We start from the raw sequence: 17999 nt of genomic DNA, 5'->3' as shown, positions 1-17999 counted from the left end.
AAATTAAAAATGTAAAAGAAATATGTTTTACTTGAAGTTGAAGAGCTCTAGAAAACATGTTTAATAATTAGGGAATAGGCTTAGATGTGGTAGGCCTTTGACTGGCTGCTTAAAACAAGCATTTCAACTCCCTTCTACGCATAAATCTCACTCTTCATTTTCTTTTCTGGTAATGGTTGCCCCTGCACCATCAATGCTCAAATAAATTAGTTTTACAATGTCGAGATGATAACCATATAACGAGCTTTCGTATTATTCAAAACTTGTGGACAAGATTAAAGATACTGACCCACTCCATTAAAACTTTCCAATGCATAAACGCATCGGCTGGAAAGCTATTAATGTACCTCAGCATATTCTCATTAAAGTTCAATAGAGAAGCTACACTCCCACAACAATAGCAGTAATTAGGTGCAGACCGCATCTGCAGAAATCAAGAACCACACCCCATTTCATCAAGCCGTCGATGTTTTTTAGCAACAGAATGAGCACAAAAAGGTCCAGAGACTCACTGTCATTAGGCCTTTATCTTGAAACATGTACTTTCGACCTTGTACGAGATGATGTGCTCGACAAACTAAATCAAGATTGTTTATGTGATTAAACTGCTAGGGAAAATAAAAAAGGAGAAAGATATCAGTACTTCAGCGAAAAAATTATTGTTTTAAGTTGAGATCTGAAATGACATTGTCATATGCAAGTGTTGGTTAGCCAGTTTGGTGCTGACTTTTCCTAGGTTTTTAGAACCTAACTTATGAAGGCTGTTTTGTATCTCTAGGTGACCCCAAATCTTTACGGCAACTTAGTGGCAAATACAGCAGCTGGTATTGAAGGAGGCACTGGTGTCATGCCTGGAGGTAAATATCATTCTGATTAATATGTCCAAATACTTTTAAGCTGTTTCCTCTATGCTCCGTTGAGCTGTGACATTTAGATATTATTATATGGTAGTTAATGACTAAGCTATCCCATTGATGAATATACTCGAGAAGAAATGACCTTGGCAAATTGTTTTGGTGCTGCATTGATTCCTCGTCAAGTGTTTGATGACTACAGGTAATGTGGGAGCTGATCATGCTGTTTCTGAGCAAGGCGCTTCAGCAGAAAATGTGGGAAATGAAAGAATACTGAAACAGAAGAAGGCAAATCCTGTGGCTTTGCTTCTTTCATCAGCCATGATGCTAAGGTACTTGTTGTGACATCCGTTGACAAATCTCATATCAATAAAATAAGAGAAAAATGTTAGGTTTATATGCACATTTTGCATCGTTTGAAGATTCTAAGGCATGGCTGATTAAATGGTATATAAGTGACAATGTGTTTTGGCTTATAAGACCCAAAAACAAAACTATAATTGACCAACCGTACCAAGATTTGGGCAGCGACAACACTACTCAAGAGGTCATTGATGCAGTCATTGCTAACTTGAATGATTGCCTTGTCATAATCTATCTAAATTGTAGGCATCAAATCACATTTTAGGTTCTTACCCAAGTCATTTTCACATGCTTTGAATTTTTTGGTTCTTTGAATGACCATTTTTGAATAATACAAGTTGATCTCACTCATCAAAGAATGTAAAATGAAAAATCATTGAACATACTTGCCATAATTCTTGTATGATGCAATTTTTCTTCATCAATTTCTCAGAAACAGGATCTCACTATTACTGATTAACATTTTATTCTGATGAAACACCCAATTACATTTGTTTATAAGGAACTTTAGAAGACACAAAAAGTTAGCTAATTGTGATTCACAGTTCCTTTTTTTTTCTTAATTTTTATCTTGAGATCTTTTCTTTTTTCAGTTGTTCATTTAGCGTAGAGATTCTGACTACTATATCCCATATCTATAGTTTCCATGTCTTTCAGTGAAGGAATCAGAGGTAAATCTCACGTTAATAAAACACGAAAGAGATATTGGGTTTATATGTGCATCTTGTATTGCTTGGGGATACTAAAATAAAACTGGTTAAATAATTTATAAAATTTTTAAGCTGTCAAAACGTGTTTTGAATTGCAAAACTTAGAAAAAAAAAGCCCATGATAGATTGTATGTGTAAAACTTATCAACTTTTCTGATTTCTGACAACTTTTATGAAATCTGATTTCTGATAAAGTGGGGGTTTAGCCAAAATGTGTACTATCACTCTTATGAGTTCTGAATTGTGATAAGTGAGAATGCCATAATGAGTTATGCCATTCACAATTACCATATATGAGTTCTAGATTGTGATAAATGAGTCATGCCATTTATATTATTAAACACAATATGGGATGCCATAATTATATCATTCACATTTATTGAGCACAATATGGGATGCCATGACTATGGAACAGAAGAAAACAAGTTTACAGCTGCTAAACTTCTTAACCTTAATCTTAGGAAGTATTTTAATAAATCCGTTTGAAACATTCAAATTTCAGGCCTCCCAGAAGCTCCTGAAATGTAATAGCATCTTGGACATTTTCTTCTGCCGTTTGTAGTAGTACTCAATTGCAAGTCGGCTGGTCAGCATAATGTCCAAAGATATTGACTTATTTAATATACCTGTTTGTTACTGTTGGCCCTTATCTATTTTCATCTCTTTATTTATCTTGTTCATATTGTCCCTTGTGTTTCAGTTCAGGATATACCCGAGTTTCTGTATAAAAACTTCATTTGCATTCCTTGTTCCTGGGAAGATTATATCTTGTTTCCTGAACTTCTCGAAGTGTTTGTTTCATTCACATTGTTCTCTTCTTTAAAGATTACAAGTTTATGCAAATAGAGTTTAGTCAGTTTTGTTGTGGTCTATTGTCTTGTGTGTTATAGCATGGGTTATCATATGCTTAACCATTTTGTAATAAAGTGGAGAAATCCCAAGTGCAATGGAGTTCTTTCTCCAGGATCAATGCAGCTTCCTTTCATTGGAGAGACTGTTCAGTTAATTTCCTCCAGTCATTCCTTGGATGTTCCACAATTTATCAAAAAGAGAGTGCAGAGGTAAAATTATGTTTATCAAACATTTTAGGAGGGTGACTATAACCTTTTTATGATGTTTCAGATATGTTCTGATATTTCGAAATAATGTGGCTGGTTGAGCCATGGTTGTGTCTGCTGATCCTGAGTTTAACCACTTCATTCTGCTGCAAGAAGGAAAATTGGTTGAGGCTTAGTACTTGGACTTATTTGCTAAGTTTTTCAAGCAAGGGAAAATAAAGCAGATGACGGGGCCTTTATTCACAGGTACACTCGAAAAACACCTTTGAATCACTTTGGCATTGAGAGCCTCAAAGGAAAGCTGCTTCCTAAGATTGAAGAAATGGTTCGTAAAACCCTCAGCAGTTAGTCAAGCCAAGAATGCATAGAAGTGAAATATTCTACTTCAGTTGTAAGTTTCAAGCTCACTTGCTATGTTAAAATGTTTGTAATTTTGCATAAGATGTGTCCGTAAAATGGGAGCCTAATAAATTACTTTGTTGATACCAGATGACTCTTGATTTTGGTGCAAAGCTGCTCTTTAGTTACGATATTGAGAAATCACCACTCAACTTCTGTGATACGTTCATTAATTTTTCTCAGTGACTTAAGTCCTTTTCCTTGAACATCCCTGGAACTAAATATCACAAATGTTTAAAGGTAAAGCCCATCATAAGTTCATTAAGCATCTTTGTTAAACATTGCCATTGTAATCTCTTTGATAACTACCCAGGACTATAAAAAGACCTTTGAAATGTTGTCCAATGTGGTTCGTGGGAGACGAGCTTCACCTGATAAGCAACATGGTGATGTACTTGATCATGTTATTGAAGACATGAATGTCGAGAAGTTCTTAACAGATGATGTTGTTGTTCAGCGTATGTTTGGACTTCTCTTTGTTAATTTTGATTCACTTTCATCAACATTAACCTTAGCTTTCAAGTTACTTTCAGAGAATCCTTTGGTGTTAGGAACTGACGGTAAGTAAACCTTACGACAGATTTACAGAACTTTGACATACGTACAAATAATTATCTTACATGTAGCATGTGTGTTTATTTATCAGGCTGAGAATGAAGCAATTCTGAGAAAGCGAGAAAATGCAGATTCCTCAATCAAATGGGAAGAAAAGAATATCGATCAATGACTTCTACCCTTTATGTCTGTGCCAAAACTTCAACATTCTTAGAGAAATGGAAAATTATTATGAAAACTTCTGTGTTAACTAACTTTATGCTCTATGCAAAATGATAGGTAGTAAATGAGATGCTTAGATTAGGAAGTGTTGCACCAGGGTTCTTGCAAGGAGCTCAAAAAGATATCCAAGTGGATGGTAAACTCAAACCACAGATTAAACTTTTCTTCTGTATGACATAACAGAAGAAATGACTTACTTCTCTGCAGGATAAACAATTCCAGCTGGTTGGGCAATTATGCTTGCTGCTTTAGCTCTGCAATTAAATCCTGATACATTTGAGGACCCTCTTGCATTCAATCTATCGTGTTGGAAGGGGAAATATTTTCCTCTGATCACCAGCCAAAAGTAAACCATTAGCAACAATTACTGTGCCATTAGACTTACATTTTTATTTTTGGTAATGTGTTAGGACCTAAAAGCAAAGAATTTCATGCCTTTTGGTGGAGGCATGAAGCAATGCGCAGGTGCAGAATACAGTAGGGTGTTGTTGGTCATCTCTCTTCACGTCTTAGTCACCAAGTATTGGTAACATAAAATTCTGTTCAACATGCTTTTTTTTTTTTAAAAAAAAAAAATCACTAAGCACACACATGGGATATTCTGCATTATTGAGCAGAACTTTATAAACAACCTTTTATTTCATTATATAGGTGGAAAATGATCGAGGGAGGAAATATCAGCCAGAATCCTATGTTACAATTTAAAGATGGCATCAGGATTAAGATCTTTGAGAAGCATGGTTGAAGATTGCTGTAGTACTAGTGGCATTTGATAATAACTATTTTCAGGATTTTTTAAGCATATCATAGTACTAGTTAAATTGTGTGTTCACTATTTGGCTAGATAACCTGTTAACTGAAATATGGACCTTGAAGTAGTTTGCACCTTGTAAGATACAATCTGGGAAATGTGTTATCATTGAGTTTGAGAAGTATTTAATAGATGGTTTCCCTGATTATTTTCAGTCTAAAAATACCACTTGTATTTCTATTTTATAAAACAGAGGTGTGGATTTTTGACATTGTCTTGCACAGCCTGACTAAAGGAAAGGGAGAATATCATGGAGTATCCTTAGGCCTTCTGAACTCATTAATTTATTATTCAGATGACAACTTTTGCACTTTTATTAAGGAGAGACACAAAGCTTTAAAAATTGTTTCACGTATACCTCTCTACGTTATCAAGTGGACTCTCTAGGATTTGGTTCAAGAGATAATTTAAGGATGCGCGTGATCGAGAGAGATTAAAAATTATTCTTGATAATATATTTTTTATTTTTTATATTATCTTATTTGATTTATAAATAATAAAAGATTTCAATAATTTTCTATTACTAGTAGTGATATGATAAATAATATAAAAGATAATTTGATTATCACCTCAATTTTAGATATTAAAATATTACCAAAGTAATTTTGATTTTATTATAATATATAATTTATTTATTAATTTTTTTAGGACAAAAATAATCATATTTTCAATTAATATAACAAATAATAAAAAAATATTTTAGAATAATTATACCAAAAGTATTTAAATAAAATAATATACTAGTATTCTTTTATTAACTCTAACCCAACACAATAATTATTTATACCTATTGATTGTTATCAAACATAGTAATAATTTATACACAGTAATCTTTAAGGGAATTTGTCTTCAAGATAATCTCTTAATTTTAGTAATAAAACATTTCTAAAATCAAACGCCTCCTAAAAGTATTCTGATAATCAATCTTTTATTACTTACATTACTTTAATTAATAATTTTTTATTATCAATGGTGATATAACAGGTAATATAAAAAGTAAGTTGATTATCAACACCATTTTAAGTATTAAAATATTACAAGGAAATCTTTGTTATATGTCTATCTTTACTTATTAATTTTTTAGAATAAAAATACTTTCATTTTCAATTAATATAACATGTAATATAAAAAAATATTTTAAATTAATTATATCCAATGATATTTAAGTAATACAACCTCTAAATAATTTTTTATTACGTCCAATTAAACACAATAACTAATTATATCTACTAGTTTAGTTTTTATCTGGTATAATAATATTTTATACCAAATAATCTTCCTAACCAAACGCACTTGGAAATTAAAATCTTTATCGCAACTAGCGTTTATCCTAACTTTATCACATTGTTATTTAGTTTACAAAATACTTTCTTATCAGAGATAAAATGACATCTATAATATATTGATATTAATTAATATTTTTATTATATGAGTCTGATTTATTGTTAAAATATTATCTACTTTTAATATACAATGTATCGTAAGTTTGTTTTGGGTTTACGACTAAAAACATGAGTTCATAATTTAGGAGGTTATAGATTATTTAACACTTATTTTCTCAGTATTTACCAATAATATAGATGTACATACATATTCAATATTTTTTTTTTTGTATTTTATTAATATATAATTTGTCTGGTAGTGTCACATGTTGCTGTAAACTTCTGGATAAGTATCTCCATGAAGATGTCAAGTACAATGATGGATTTGACTTATAGGAGAAAATCATAAGAAGGTGGCCAATTGCACTCTTACAACACTAAACTCACAGCAGAGTTCTCCACCACCTTCCTGTTCGTCTTTCATTAAAATTGTCGTGGAAAAGAAATGCTTATGGGCCATAATCACTTTTGAAAACTATTACAAACACAAAAAAGTCCTGGGGGAAAACAACCACGATGCCTTTTCCTCCATTGATATTAATATTATATTATACTCCTACTATTCAACTAAGATGATCCAATAATAGTCCCTGTACTATAGTCTACATCTGATAAGATTATATTGTGTCTTTCCATGCGATATGTTGACAAATGCAGCATGTGTCGGCAAAATTCAACTCCAAATTTCCCTGTTGTTCAAGATTGAGTTCTGAGTATATCGAACAAAGGGATATTGAAGCCCACTAACTGGCCATACTGAAGCAGGTGCGCAATTTTTAAATTGCCTGAATATGGATAAATAAGTGGAGATCAGAGCTTTGTTTAATACTTTTTGTTTATCTGTGAACTTGCAGTTTTCAAACCTGTAGTCATATATTTCGGCATTTGATGTCCATTTTCTAAGTTATCATAAAATTTCAGCTAGTATACAAATAAAGAGAATCCTGTTCAGATTTGTTTTCTATATTGAATTATGCTACCTGAAATATTACATATGGTCTGTCAAACTTAATCCTGGAGTACTATTTCTCTTTCACTTCTCAGCTATCTAAGACTGATACCAGAAGCAAAAGCTCCAAGAAAAGATTGACTTATTCATAAGATTAGAAGGGCTTCGTCTTTGCGGTGGTGGTGTTGCTTTTTCACTTGAGGGTATGTACCACCGCTTATCTCATCTCATTTTCTAAGTTATAATTATAAATATACAATTTGAAAATACAGAAGAGGAAACTGTCTTCTGCAATAGATATCCTTCTTACAGATTTAGAAAGTCTCACCCACAGCCTGTCATCACTTGATATACTAATTAATTGTTGATTGATAATTAATGAAGTGTGAATGGAATAAGACCTGGGAAATGGTCAAGAAGTGAGAATCTTATAAATTAAATTTTGAAGATCTACAAACTTCTTGATCTGTTGGAAGTAACAAGAAGGATTTTGTTCTGGGAAAGTGGGCTAGGACATGTGAAGTCGCATAAAAGCATGTGACCATTTCGTGACACGTGCAATAAGACTGGTCAATGAAATGGCTGTGGCAATTTAACTTAGCCCGCTCTAGAACGATTGAGCTTCAAATAAAATTTGTAACTATATTTTACTACTCTTGCTTGTAATCCTGCTTTCTGGTTTATTGGAAGAGTAATTTATTATTACACAAGATTGATAGCTGTATTAAACCATGTGTAAATTTTGATCACCCCACTTTTATATATATATATATATATATATGCAGGCTCTAAGGAGGAAGAAACATGTGCAATTGATATCTAATACTAGTTAGCTATGGAGAAAAAAATAGCCATCATTGGAGCTGGTATAAGTGGTCTTCTTGCCTGTAAGTACGTTTTGTCAAAAGGTCTCCATCCTATTGTTTTTGAGGCCCGAAGTAGCGTTGGAGGAGTATGGATCAAAACTGTAGAGACAACAAAATTACAAACTCCTAAACCAGCATATCAGTTCTCTGATTTTCCGTGGCCCTCTTCAGTCACTGAAGAGTTCCCTAATCAACATCAAGTCCTTGATTATATTCAATCTTATGCGAATCATTTTGACTTGCTTAAGCACATCAAATTCAATACCAAGGTTGTTGGCATTGAATACGAAGGTGCTTCCGATGAAGAGATTCGATCTTGGAGTTTATGGAATGGCAATGGTGCGCCCTTTAGCTCTCGAGGGAAATGGAAGGTTGCAGCAGAGGACATCCAAAGCCATTCAACCGAGGTAGATGTGTCCTCTATATATCTTTATTCATAATTTTACCAAGACATAAGTACAGTTCATTATGATCCTGTAATGGTCTGTTTCTTTTTGCTAAGAACTAATTGAAAATGCAGGTTTACCAAGTGGACTTTGTAATTCTCTGCGTAGGGCGATTTTGTGATGTTCCAAACATCCCAGAATTCCCTCCAAACAAGGGTCCAGAAGTATTTCATGGCAAGGTGATACACTCTATGGAATATGCCGACATGGATTACAAAGGTGCTGGCGAGTTTGTGAAAGGGAAGCGAGTTACTGTGGTTGGGTTCCAAAAATCAGCAATGGACATTGCAATGGAGTGCACTGCAGCAAATGGTAAGACAAATTAAGAACTAATGATTCTCAAGTGAAGTTTCCTGTAAAGGACCAAGCAATTTATAGATCAAATAACTTGTGCCAAAAGTAAAAGGAATCTCCAGTTTATGGCAGTAATCTTCTATTAACCATTTTTATTGGATTCCAGGGGTGGAATTTCCATGTACCATAATGTACAAGACTGAACACTGGAATGTCCCTGATTACCTTCCCTGGGGGGTCCCTTTGGGATACTTTTATCTGAACAGGTTCTCGGAGTTTTTGATTCATAAACCTGGAGAAGGAATTTTACTGAGCCTCTTGGCAACAATGTTTTCACCACTGGTACACTTTTTTGTATTCCTTTATGAATCATTCAGAAAAATAATCACCATCTGAAAGGACTAATTTACTTGGAGGTATGCAATTTACAGAGATGGGCATTTTCAAAATTTGTTGAAAGTCATATCAAGCACAAGCTTCCATTAGCAAAGTACAAAATGGTTCCCAAACACAGTTTCCTCAAGCAACTGAATACATGTTTGGTTGCAACGGTGCCAGAAAAGTTCTATGACAAAGTTGATGAGGGCAGTATCATTTTGAAGAAATCTCAAAGCTTCAGCTTTTGTGAGGAGGGAATTTTAATCAACGGAGAGACAACACCTCTGAAGACAGATATAGTCATATTGGCTACAGGATTCAGGGGTGATAAAAAGCTCAAAGACATTTTTGTCTCCCAAAACTTTCAAGACTACATTTTAGGCTCTCCTAGGGAAGCAGTTCCACTTTACAGGTTAGCATACATATATACGAAAATTTTCAGATACAAACGTCCAATTTATCTTCACCAAGAATGTTAAATTTTAATATGTTTACATTTGATCAGGGAAATCGTTCATCCCCGAATTCCTCAACTGGCAGTAATTGGATTCTCAGAAAGTCTTTCAAACTTGTATACCTCAGAGGTGAGATGCAGGTGGCTCACAGAACTTCTTGATGGAACATTCAATTTACCTAGCATAAAAGAGATGGAAAAGGATATAAAGAAATGGGATGAATTCAAGAAGCAATCCTCTGGGGAATACTACAGAAGATCATGCATAGGTGTGCTTCATATATGGTACAATGATCAACTGTGCAAGGACATGGGATGGAACCCCAAGAGGAAGAAAGGATTTTTTGCTGAACTATTTGAGCCTTATGGACCATCGGATTATGTCCCATCTTCAAGAAGCAATTAAACAATGTGTCACTGCAAAATGTTTATGTTGGATTGACCAGTTCTTCAAAAAAAAAAAAATTGTCTTGTTTTGTGGATTCAAAAGGGTTGTGCTATAAATATTTGATGTTTGTGTCTTGATGAAGCTACATGTAAAGCAGCAGCAAAATCAATGAAGATTGCTATTATGTTCTGGAAAATCATTCTATGAACTGTAGGCTCAAATGCAAATAACCCAGTAGTCATGTTTTTGCTGAAAACATGCTTGCATGAAACCCAGAGACAAATCTGTGCAAATTTGGGCCTAAAGTAGATAATTTCTCTTTTATTAGACCTGGGATCTGAAAATTGCTATTTGAGTGGACTGATGCAAGTAATTCCAGTTGTAGAAAGAAAATAGAGAGAAAAACACAGGGAAAGGAAACAGAGAATTCCAGAATAGGTCACACATTCTACATTTTTATTTATCTTCCGTTTTCACGTTGCACTTCCCGGCTTATATTTACGCGGTAATAGTAATCGAAAATAAAAACAAACGACGCCGTATTACAACACCACTTATTTCATGAAACGACTACGCATTATTAAATCCAACGACACCGTATTGCAATGTCAATAAAACGCGCCTTCCTTCTTCAACCGCCCGATGAGGCAATTCTGAAAACCGCCTGAGGCTGCAAGGTAAGATGGGATGGGTGTAACAAGCTCACTAGGATGCAAGGCTCATAAGGTAGAGAGTTTTCCACATCCCACATAGGCACGCGAGGTTCATACGGGTTGTGATTGAAGCATTTGATGGTGTGTAATGATATGATGAAGCAACATGCAAATTAGAGTAGCAAAATAAAAAAAGATTGCTATAGTGTTCTGTAAATCATTCTATGAAGTGCATTGAGGCTCAGATGATTAAGATTTATTTTTAATGGATGATCCATCTCTTATAACATTAAGAAACAGAAATTGGTTAAGGAGTTGGTGGGTTGGCACAAATACAAGTAAAAGAAAATTCATTCATATGCAAAAGAATGACATCATTCGGCATGTCAATGCAATTAAAGGGCACAATTTTCCTTTCTAGTATTTTGAGTCGTAATGCATTTACTTTCTTTTCTTACGTTTTCCTAACTCAATTCTAAGTAGAAATGATAATTCAGTTCACAAAATTAAGTTTTTCATTGGCTTTGTCTGAATAGAGGAAGAATTCTCGAATAAAAACGAGAACAAAAAATATTTAAAATCTCCGTAATTTGATACTAGATAAGGATAAATATATTTTAATTCATTCTTTTTTATTTTTTTTCTTATATATTTTTTAAACTTTTATATATTGAATTATTTTAAAAAATTTTAAATTATTATAAATTGTTTTAAAACCTAATAAATATTACATTTATTTTTTAGCGTGGATAAAGAGGGAAATAAATGAGGGATTTTTTCCACGACGAGGGGAGAGAAATTTTTCCTTCAAAGAGATGGGTCCTATTAGAGACGGAGCGGGAACATGAAAGTTTTCTTATGCAAGAGGGGGATGAGATTTAGGTAATTGTCACTTACCCAGGCCACTGTCATCTCTAATTTTGACATGGGAACTTCTAAAATTGGCAAAAATCTTCCTGTTTCTTTCTTTTTTTTTTTTTCCATGGCTAGACTGAATAAACCTAGTAAGAAGACAAAATTCTACAATTTATTATCCCGCTTACAAAAAAATGCGATGAGTTATACTTTTTCTAGTGTTTGGTCGTCACTGAATGGAAAAAGGTAGAGACTAAAATATCCATGTACAAATTAAGTCTTTTACCTGGGTGCATGGACCAGAATGCTTTTTCCTTCAATAATGGTGTTCCTTAGAAGATAAGAACATGCTCAAGTTGGTCCACATGGAAACTTCCCTATTTAAGATACAGATAAAGGAGACTCATTAGAAGGCAAAAATATCTTATAACAAGCAATGGGGAAAAAAATTGCCATTGTTGCAGCTGGTATTAGTGGACTTATTGCCTATAAGTACTGCTTGTCAAAGGGTGTCAATCCCCTTGTTTTAGAGTCTCAAAGCTGCATTGGAGGAGTCTAGACTAAAACTTTCAAGACCACAAAGCTACAGACTCCGAAAGCAATGTATCAGTTCTCGGATTTTCCATGGTCATCTTCGTTAACTGAGGAGTTTCCTAACCAGCATCAAGTTTTGGGTTATGTTCAATCTTATGCACACCATTTTAACTTGGTTAGGCATATTTAATTCGATTCCAAGGTTTTTTCCATTGATTTTGAAGGATCTTCCCACGAAGGGATGCAGTCCTGGTGTTTATGGAATGACAATAGTTTGCCGTTAGCTCTCAAGGGACATGTAAGGTCTTGGTGAAGGACTTGATCCTAAATTGCCTAATAATTAAGATCATGACAATTATGATTTGTTTTGTAAGTTCAATTATCCTACCTGAAGTCGGTCAAACTATATCCTGGAGTACTATCTCTCTTTCACTTCTCAGCTATCTAAGACTGATACCGGAAGCAAAAGCTTCAAGAAAAGATTGATTGAATTGTTCATAAGATAAAAAGGGCTTCATCTTTGTTTCGGTGGTGTTGCTTTTCCATTGAGGGTGTGTGTCATTTTTTAGTTGTAAATTAGAATTTGAAAACACAGAAGAGGAAAGTTTCTTCGGCGATAGATAACCTTCTTACAAAATTAGAAAGTCTCGCCCACTGCCTGTCATGACTTGATATACTAATTAATTCTAGAGTGCATCACATCGTAGGCCCAATAAATGATATTCAAGTTGTTTAATATTGGTAACTGATGAAGTGTTAATGGCCAAGAAGTGAGACTCTTTTAACTTAAATTTTGAAGTTACAAAAACTTTTTCATCTGTTGATATTCACTCTTTTAACTTAAATGATATTCAAGTTGTTTAATATTGGTAACTGATATCCAAAAACTTTTTCATCTGTTGGAAGTTACAAAAAGGCTTTTGTTCTGGGAAAGTGACATGTGAAGTCACATAAAGGCACGTGACCGTTTCATGTCGGGTGATTTAAGACTGGTCAATGAAAATGAATCCAGCTACCTCCAGACTGACTGAGCTTCAGATAAAATTTGTAATTATATTTTACTGCTCTTGCTTGCTTTCTGATTTATATTAACCATGTGGAAATGTTCATCACCCCACTTATATATATAAATATATGCGGGCTCTAAGAAGGAAGAAGCATATGCAATTGATATCTAATGTTAAGTCAGCTATGGAGAAAAAAATAGCCATCATTGGAGCAGGTATTAGTGGTCTTCTTGCCTGTAAGTACGTCTTGTCAAAAGGTTTCCATCCCATTGTTTTTGAGGCCCGAAGTAGCGTTGGAGGAGTATGGATCAAAACAATAGAGACAACAAAATTACAAACTACTAAAGCAGCATATCAATTCTCTGATTTTCCATGGCCCTCTTCAGTCACTGAAGAGTTCCCTAATCAACATCAAGTCCTTGATTATATAAACTCCTATGCGAATCATTTTGACTTGCCTAAGCACATCAAATTCAATACCAAGGTTGTTGGCATTGAATACAAAGGTGCTTCCAATGAAGAGATTCGATCTTGGAGTTTATGGAACGGCAATGGTGCGCCTTTTAGCTCTCGAGGGAAACGGAAAGTTTCAACAGAGGACGTACAAAGCGATTTAACTGAGGCAGATGTATCCTCTATATATATCTTTGTTCATAGTTTTACGAAGATATCGGTACAGTTCATTATGATCTTGCAATAATATGTTTCTTTTTGGCTGAGAACTAATTGAAAATGCAGTTTTACCAAGTGGCCTTTGTAATTCTCTGTGTGGGGAGAATTAGTGAGGTTCCAAACATCCCAGAATTCCCTCCAAACAAGGGTCCATAAACATTTCATGGCAAGGTGATACACTCTATGGAATACGCCGCCATGGATTACAAAAGTGCTGCCGAGTTTGTGAAAGGGAAGCAAGTTACAGCGGTTGGGTTCCAAAAATCAGCATTTGACGCTGCGATGGAGTGCACTGCAGCAAATGGTAAGACAAATTTAAAAACTAATGATTCTCAAGTAAAGTTTCTTGGAAAGGACCAAGCAATTTGTAAATCAAAAACTTACACCAAAAGTAAAATGAATCTCCAATTTTTGGCTTTAATCTTCTATTAACCATTTTTTTTGGGATTCCAGGGGTGGAATTTCCATGCACCATAATGTACAAGACTGAACGGTGAAATGTCCCTGATTACCTTCCCTGGGGGTCCCTTTCGCATGCTTATACCTGAACAGGTTCTCAGAGCTTGTGGTTCATAAACCTGGAGAAGGAATTTTACTGAGCCTCTTGGCAACAGTGCTTTCACCACTCGTACACTTTTTTGTATTCCTTTATGAATCATTTAGAAAAATAATCACTATCTTAAAGGACTAAGATAATTTGGGTATGCAATTTACAGAGATGGGCATTTTCAAAATTTGTAGAAAGCCATATTAAGCACAAGCTTCCATTAGCAAAGTACAAAATGGCTCCCAAACACAGTTTCCTAAAGGAACAGAATTCATGTTTGGTCGAAACGGTGCCAGAAAAGTCCTATGACAAAGTTGATGAGGGCAGCATCATTTTGAAGTAATCTCAAAGCTTCAGCTTTTGTGAGGAGGGCATTTTAATTAATGGAGAGACTACACCTCTGAAGACAGATTTAGTCATATTGGCTACAGGATTCAGGGGTGATAAAAAGCTCAAAGACATTTTTGTCTGTCAAACCGTGCAAGACTACATTTTAGGCTCTCCTAAGGAAGCAGTTCCACTTTTCAGGTTAACATATGTATTTATGAAATTCTCATTACAAACATCTAATTTATCTTCACTGAGATTGGTAACTTTTAATATGTTTACATTTGATCAGGGAAATCATTCTTCCCCGAATTCCTCAACTGGCAATAATTGGATTCTTAGAAAGTGTTGCAAGTTTGTATACATCAGAAGTGAGACGCCGGTGGCTCATAGAACTTCTTGATGGGACTTTCAAATTACCTAGCTTAAAAGAGATGGAAAAGGATATAAAGAAATGGGATGAATTCATGAAGCAGTCCTCTGGTGAATACTACAGAAGGTCATGCAAAGGTGGGCTTCATATATGGCGCAATGATCAACCGTGCAAGGACATGGAATGGAACCCCAGGAGAAAGAAAGGATTTTTTGCTGAACTATTTGAGCCTTATGGACCATCTGATTATGTCGCTTCTTCAAGAAGCAATTAAACATAGTGTTTCTGCAAAAAATTTATTTTGAATTAATTCTTCTAAATTCGAGTTCATTAGTTCTTCAAAAATAAGTGGTTTATTGTGGGGTTTCAAAAAAGTTGTGCTTGAAATATTTATTTGGGAAAAGAACTATTTCCCACCCATTTCTTAGGTATTCTCAAACCTATACCTACGAGAGATCAAAAACTTTTTTTTCTATTCATGACCGTCTAATTTTTCAGTTAGAAACAGGGGTAAAATCGTTATTTTATTGTTTATATTAAAAAGTTATAAAGTTTATTACATTTCACCCCCCTTAGGTTTTAGAAACTAACATTTCACCTTTATTTAAAGTCTTTAAACTTTGAAAACTAACATTTTCAACCCCAAACCTAGGGTTTTTATATTTTTCAAAACGCAGCCGCCCCTCATAACTTTCAAAACTAGCAATTTCACCTTCATTCTTCAACTTCATCTTCCAACGTGATCACCGATCTCCTCCTTCTCTTGGTGGAACGGCGGTGGTGCGACGAAAAGATCTATGTCTCTTCGTTTCACGGTGCGACGAAGAGACAAAGATCTTTTCGTCGCACAATACGACGAAGAGACAAAGATCTCTTCATCGCACAGAGGTCTCTCTTCGTCGCTCCACCCAGATGACGAAGGACGATGCTTCGTCATCCTTCATCTCTCGTCGCGTCATCCAGACGCGACGATGAAGGACGATGAAACGTCGTCCTTCGCCTGTTCTTCCAGATCTGAACGACGAAGGGTTGTCTTTTATCGTCCTTTGTAGTCGGAGATGAGAGATCAATCGAATGCGTCGACGATCAGTGGTGGCCGGAGAAGGAAATAAACCCTAGGGGTAAAATTAAACTTTTCAAATTTTGAGGATGAGTTAGTTTTTAGTTTTTAAAACCTGGAGGGGGGAAATGGTAAATTTTAAAGTTTTAAAGTTTTAAACAATAAAATGATGATTTTGCCCCTATCCTTAACTGAAAAATTGGACGGCAGTTTGATCATGGATGGGAAAAAGAGTTTTTTAATCTCCCGTAAGTATAGGTTTGAGATAGACCTAAAAAATGGGTGAGAAATAGTCCTTTGCCCTATTTATTTTTGTATTTTGATGAGGTGACATTTAAAGCAGCAGCAAAATCAATAAAAATTGTTATTTGTGTTCCAGAAATTAAGGGGAATTGAAATTTTTATTCTTATTTGGGTCTACGTATATATTTATATTACACTTTTTACATTCTAAATATTTTTACTATTTTATATAATAGAATACGTAAATCATTTTTATCTTCAACCTTGAGAAACCAAAATAAAGTTTACAATATTACTTTCTTTTAATGCACTGTAGAGAGAAAATATGTATAGATATTTAGTATTAATATTTGAAACAAGATTTATATATATGTGTTAGATAAAATCAAATGAGTTTAAAATTGTTGAGTTTAAATTTTTTAGATTAAATATACAAAAATTATAAACTCAGTTGATCATATCTGTTGAAATTTTGGTTGGTGTTAATCTCATATTAAAGCAATACATGAAAAGATAATCCAAGAAGTCACCCATGAAGAACATGCACTGAAGGACTTGGTATTGAATATACAATATATATATATATATATATATATATATATATATATATATATATATATATATATATATATATATATATATATATATATATATATATATATATATATATATATTCTAAGAATCAAAACAAAAATGAATTGAATATTGTTTGTTTCCTTTGTTAATGTGAGCTTGCAGGGAATAATTTTAAAATTTTCAAATGCTCACAGGGAATAACTTAATGTGTACAGGGGAGAGATAATGCAATTATTTTGCAATAGTATTCACGTGAAATCAATTTCACATATATATATATATATATAGCATAGATATATTCATATTTAGCACATCTATTTTAAATATATCATAAAAGAGAGATCTATATTTAAAACAGATTTATATAAAAAAAATTTAGTAAGCAATCGATCGATAAAACTTATTAGATTTATAGAGACAAAATAATAATAAGACAATTGGTGGGATTTTCTTATAAAATATACACATAAATATACTATATCATACCAAAATTAATTTAATTTATATTTTACATAAATCAATTTAATTTAATTCTATCTGAATTTATTTAAATAAATTAAAATAGTTAATAATATTGTTAATCAGTTAATTATTATAATTTTAAAATTAAAAAATATCTAAAAACTGATTTTAATTGAAAAGGTTACTCTAGGAGGGAGGGTTGGCGGCGCAAATCTAACCAGCCCCTTTATTTGGGTTGGCGTTGCCAACGCCTTTATCTTCGCCAACCCCTTCAAATTAAATCATCTTTAAGGGGCTGGCGTTTATATTATATTTAAGGGGTTGGCTCTATATTAGCTTTATAGGGGTTGGCGTCCCCTATACTATTTTTAAGGGGTTGGCGCTATATTAGCTTTGTAGGGGTTGGCGGTTGGCGGCTCCAACCCATTATTTTAAGGGGTTGTCGCCTGCCCCTTAGCATTTAGTGCCAATCACCGCCAACCCATTATTTTAAGGGGTTGTCGCCTACCCCTTAGCATTTAGTGTCAACCCCTTAAGTGCTCCCTTTTCTCAGCCGCTTTC

General features: G+C 34.0%; 1 protein-coding gene and 2 pseudogenes across 2 annotated transcripts; all 3 read left to right on the top strand.

Annotated features, from left to right (window-relative positions):
- The first annotated feature begins 298 nt into the window (after positions 1-298).
- LOC123213405 lies at positions 299-5128 on the top strand (annotated as a pseudogene).
- A 1733-nt stretch (positions 5129-6861) lies between these two features.
- LOC123212782 (probable flavin-containing monooxygenase 1) lies at positions 6862-10325 on the top strand. Of its 2 annotated transcripts, XM_044631973.1 has the most exons (7): positions 6863-7119; positions 7399-7506; positions 8089-8576; positions 8690-8927; positions 9076-9251; positions 9341-9699; positions 9793-10325. In XM_044631973.1, exons 3-7 carry the CDS (start codon positions 8139-8141, stop codon positions 10145-10147), a joined length of 1566 nt encoding a protein of 521 aa, XP_044487908.1. In that variant the 5' UTR covers positions 6863-7119; positions 7399-7506; positions 8089-8138; the 3' UTR covers positions 10148-10325. The 2 variants fall into 2 exon arrangements, with proteins under 2 accessions (XP_044487909.1, XP_044487908.1); XM_044631974.1 differs by lacking the exon at positions 7399-7506 and having other exon boundaries at positions 6862-7119.
- Positions 10326-13362: 3037 nt separating this feature from the next.
- LOC123215154 lies at positions 13363-15371 on the top strand (annotated as a pseudogene).
- The last annotated feature ends 2628 nt before the right edge of the window (positions 15372-17999 follow it).

Source organism: Mangifera indica, chromosome 4 (genome assembly GCF_011075055.1).
Source record: "Mangifera indica cultivar Alphonso chromosome 4, CATAS_Mindica_2.1, whole genome shotgun sequence".
NCBI lineage: Eukaryota > Viridiplantae > Streptophyta > Magnoliopsida > Sapindales > Anacardiaceae > Mangifera > Mangifera indica.
This window is presented reverse-complemented; position numbering and strand designations above follow the sequence as displayed.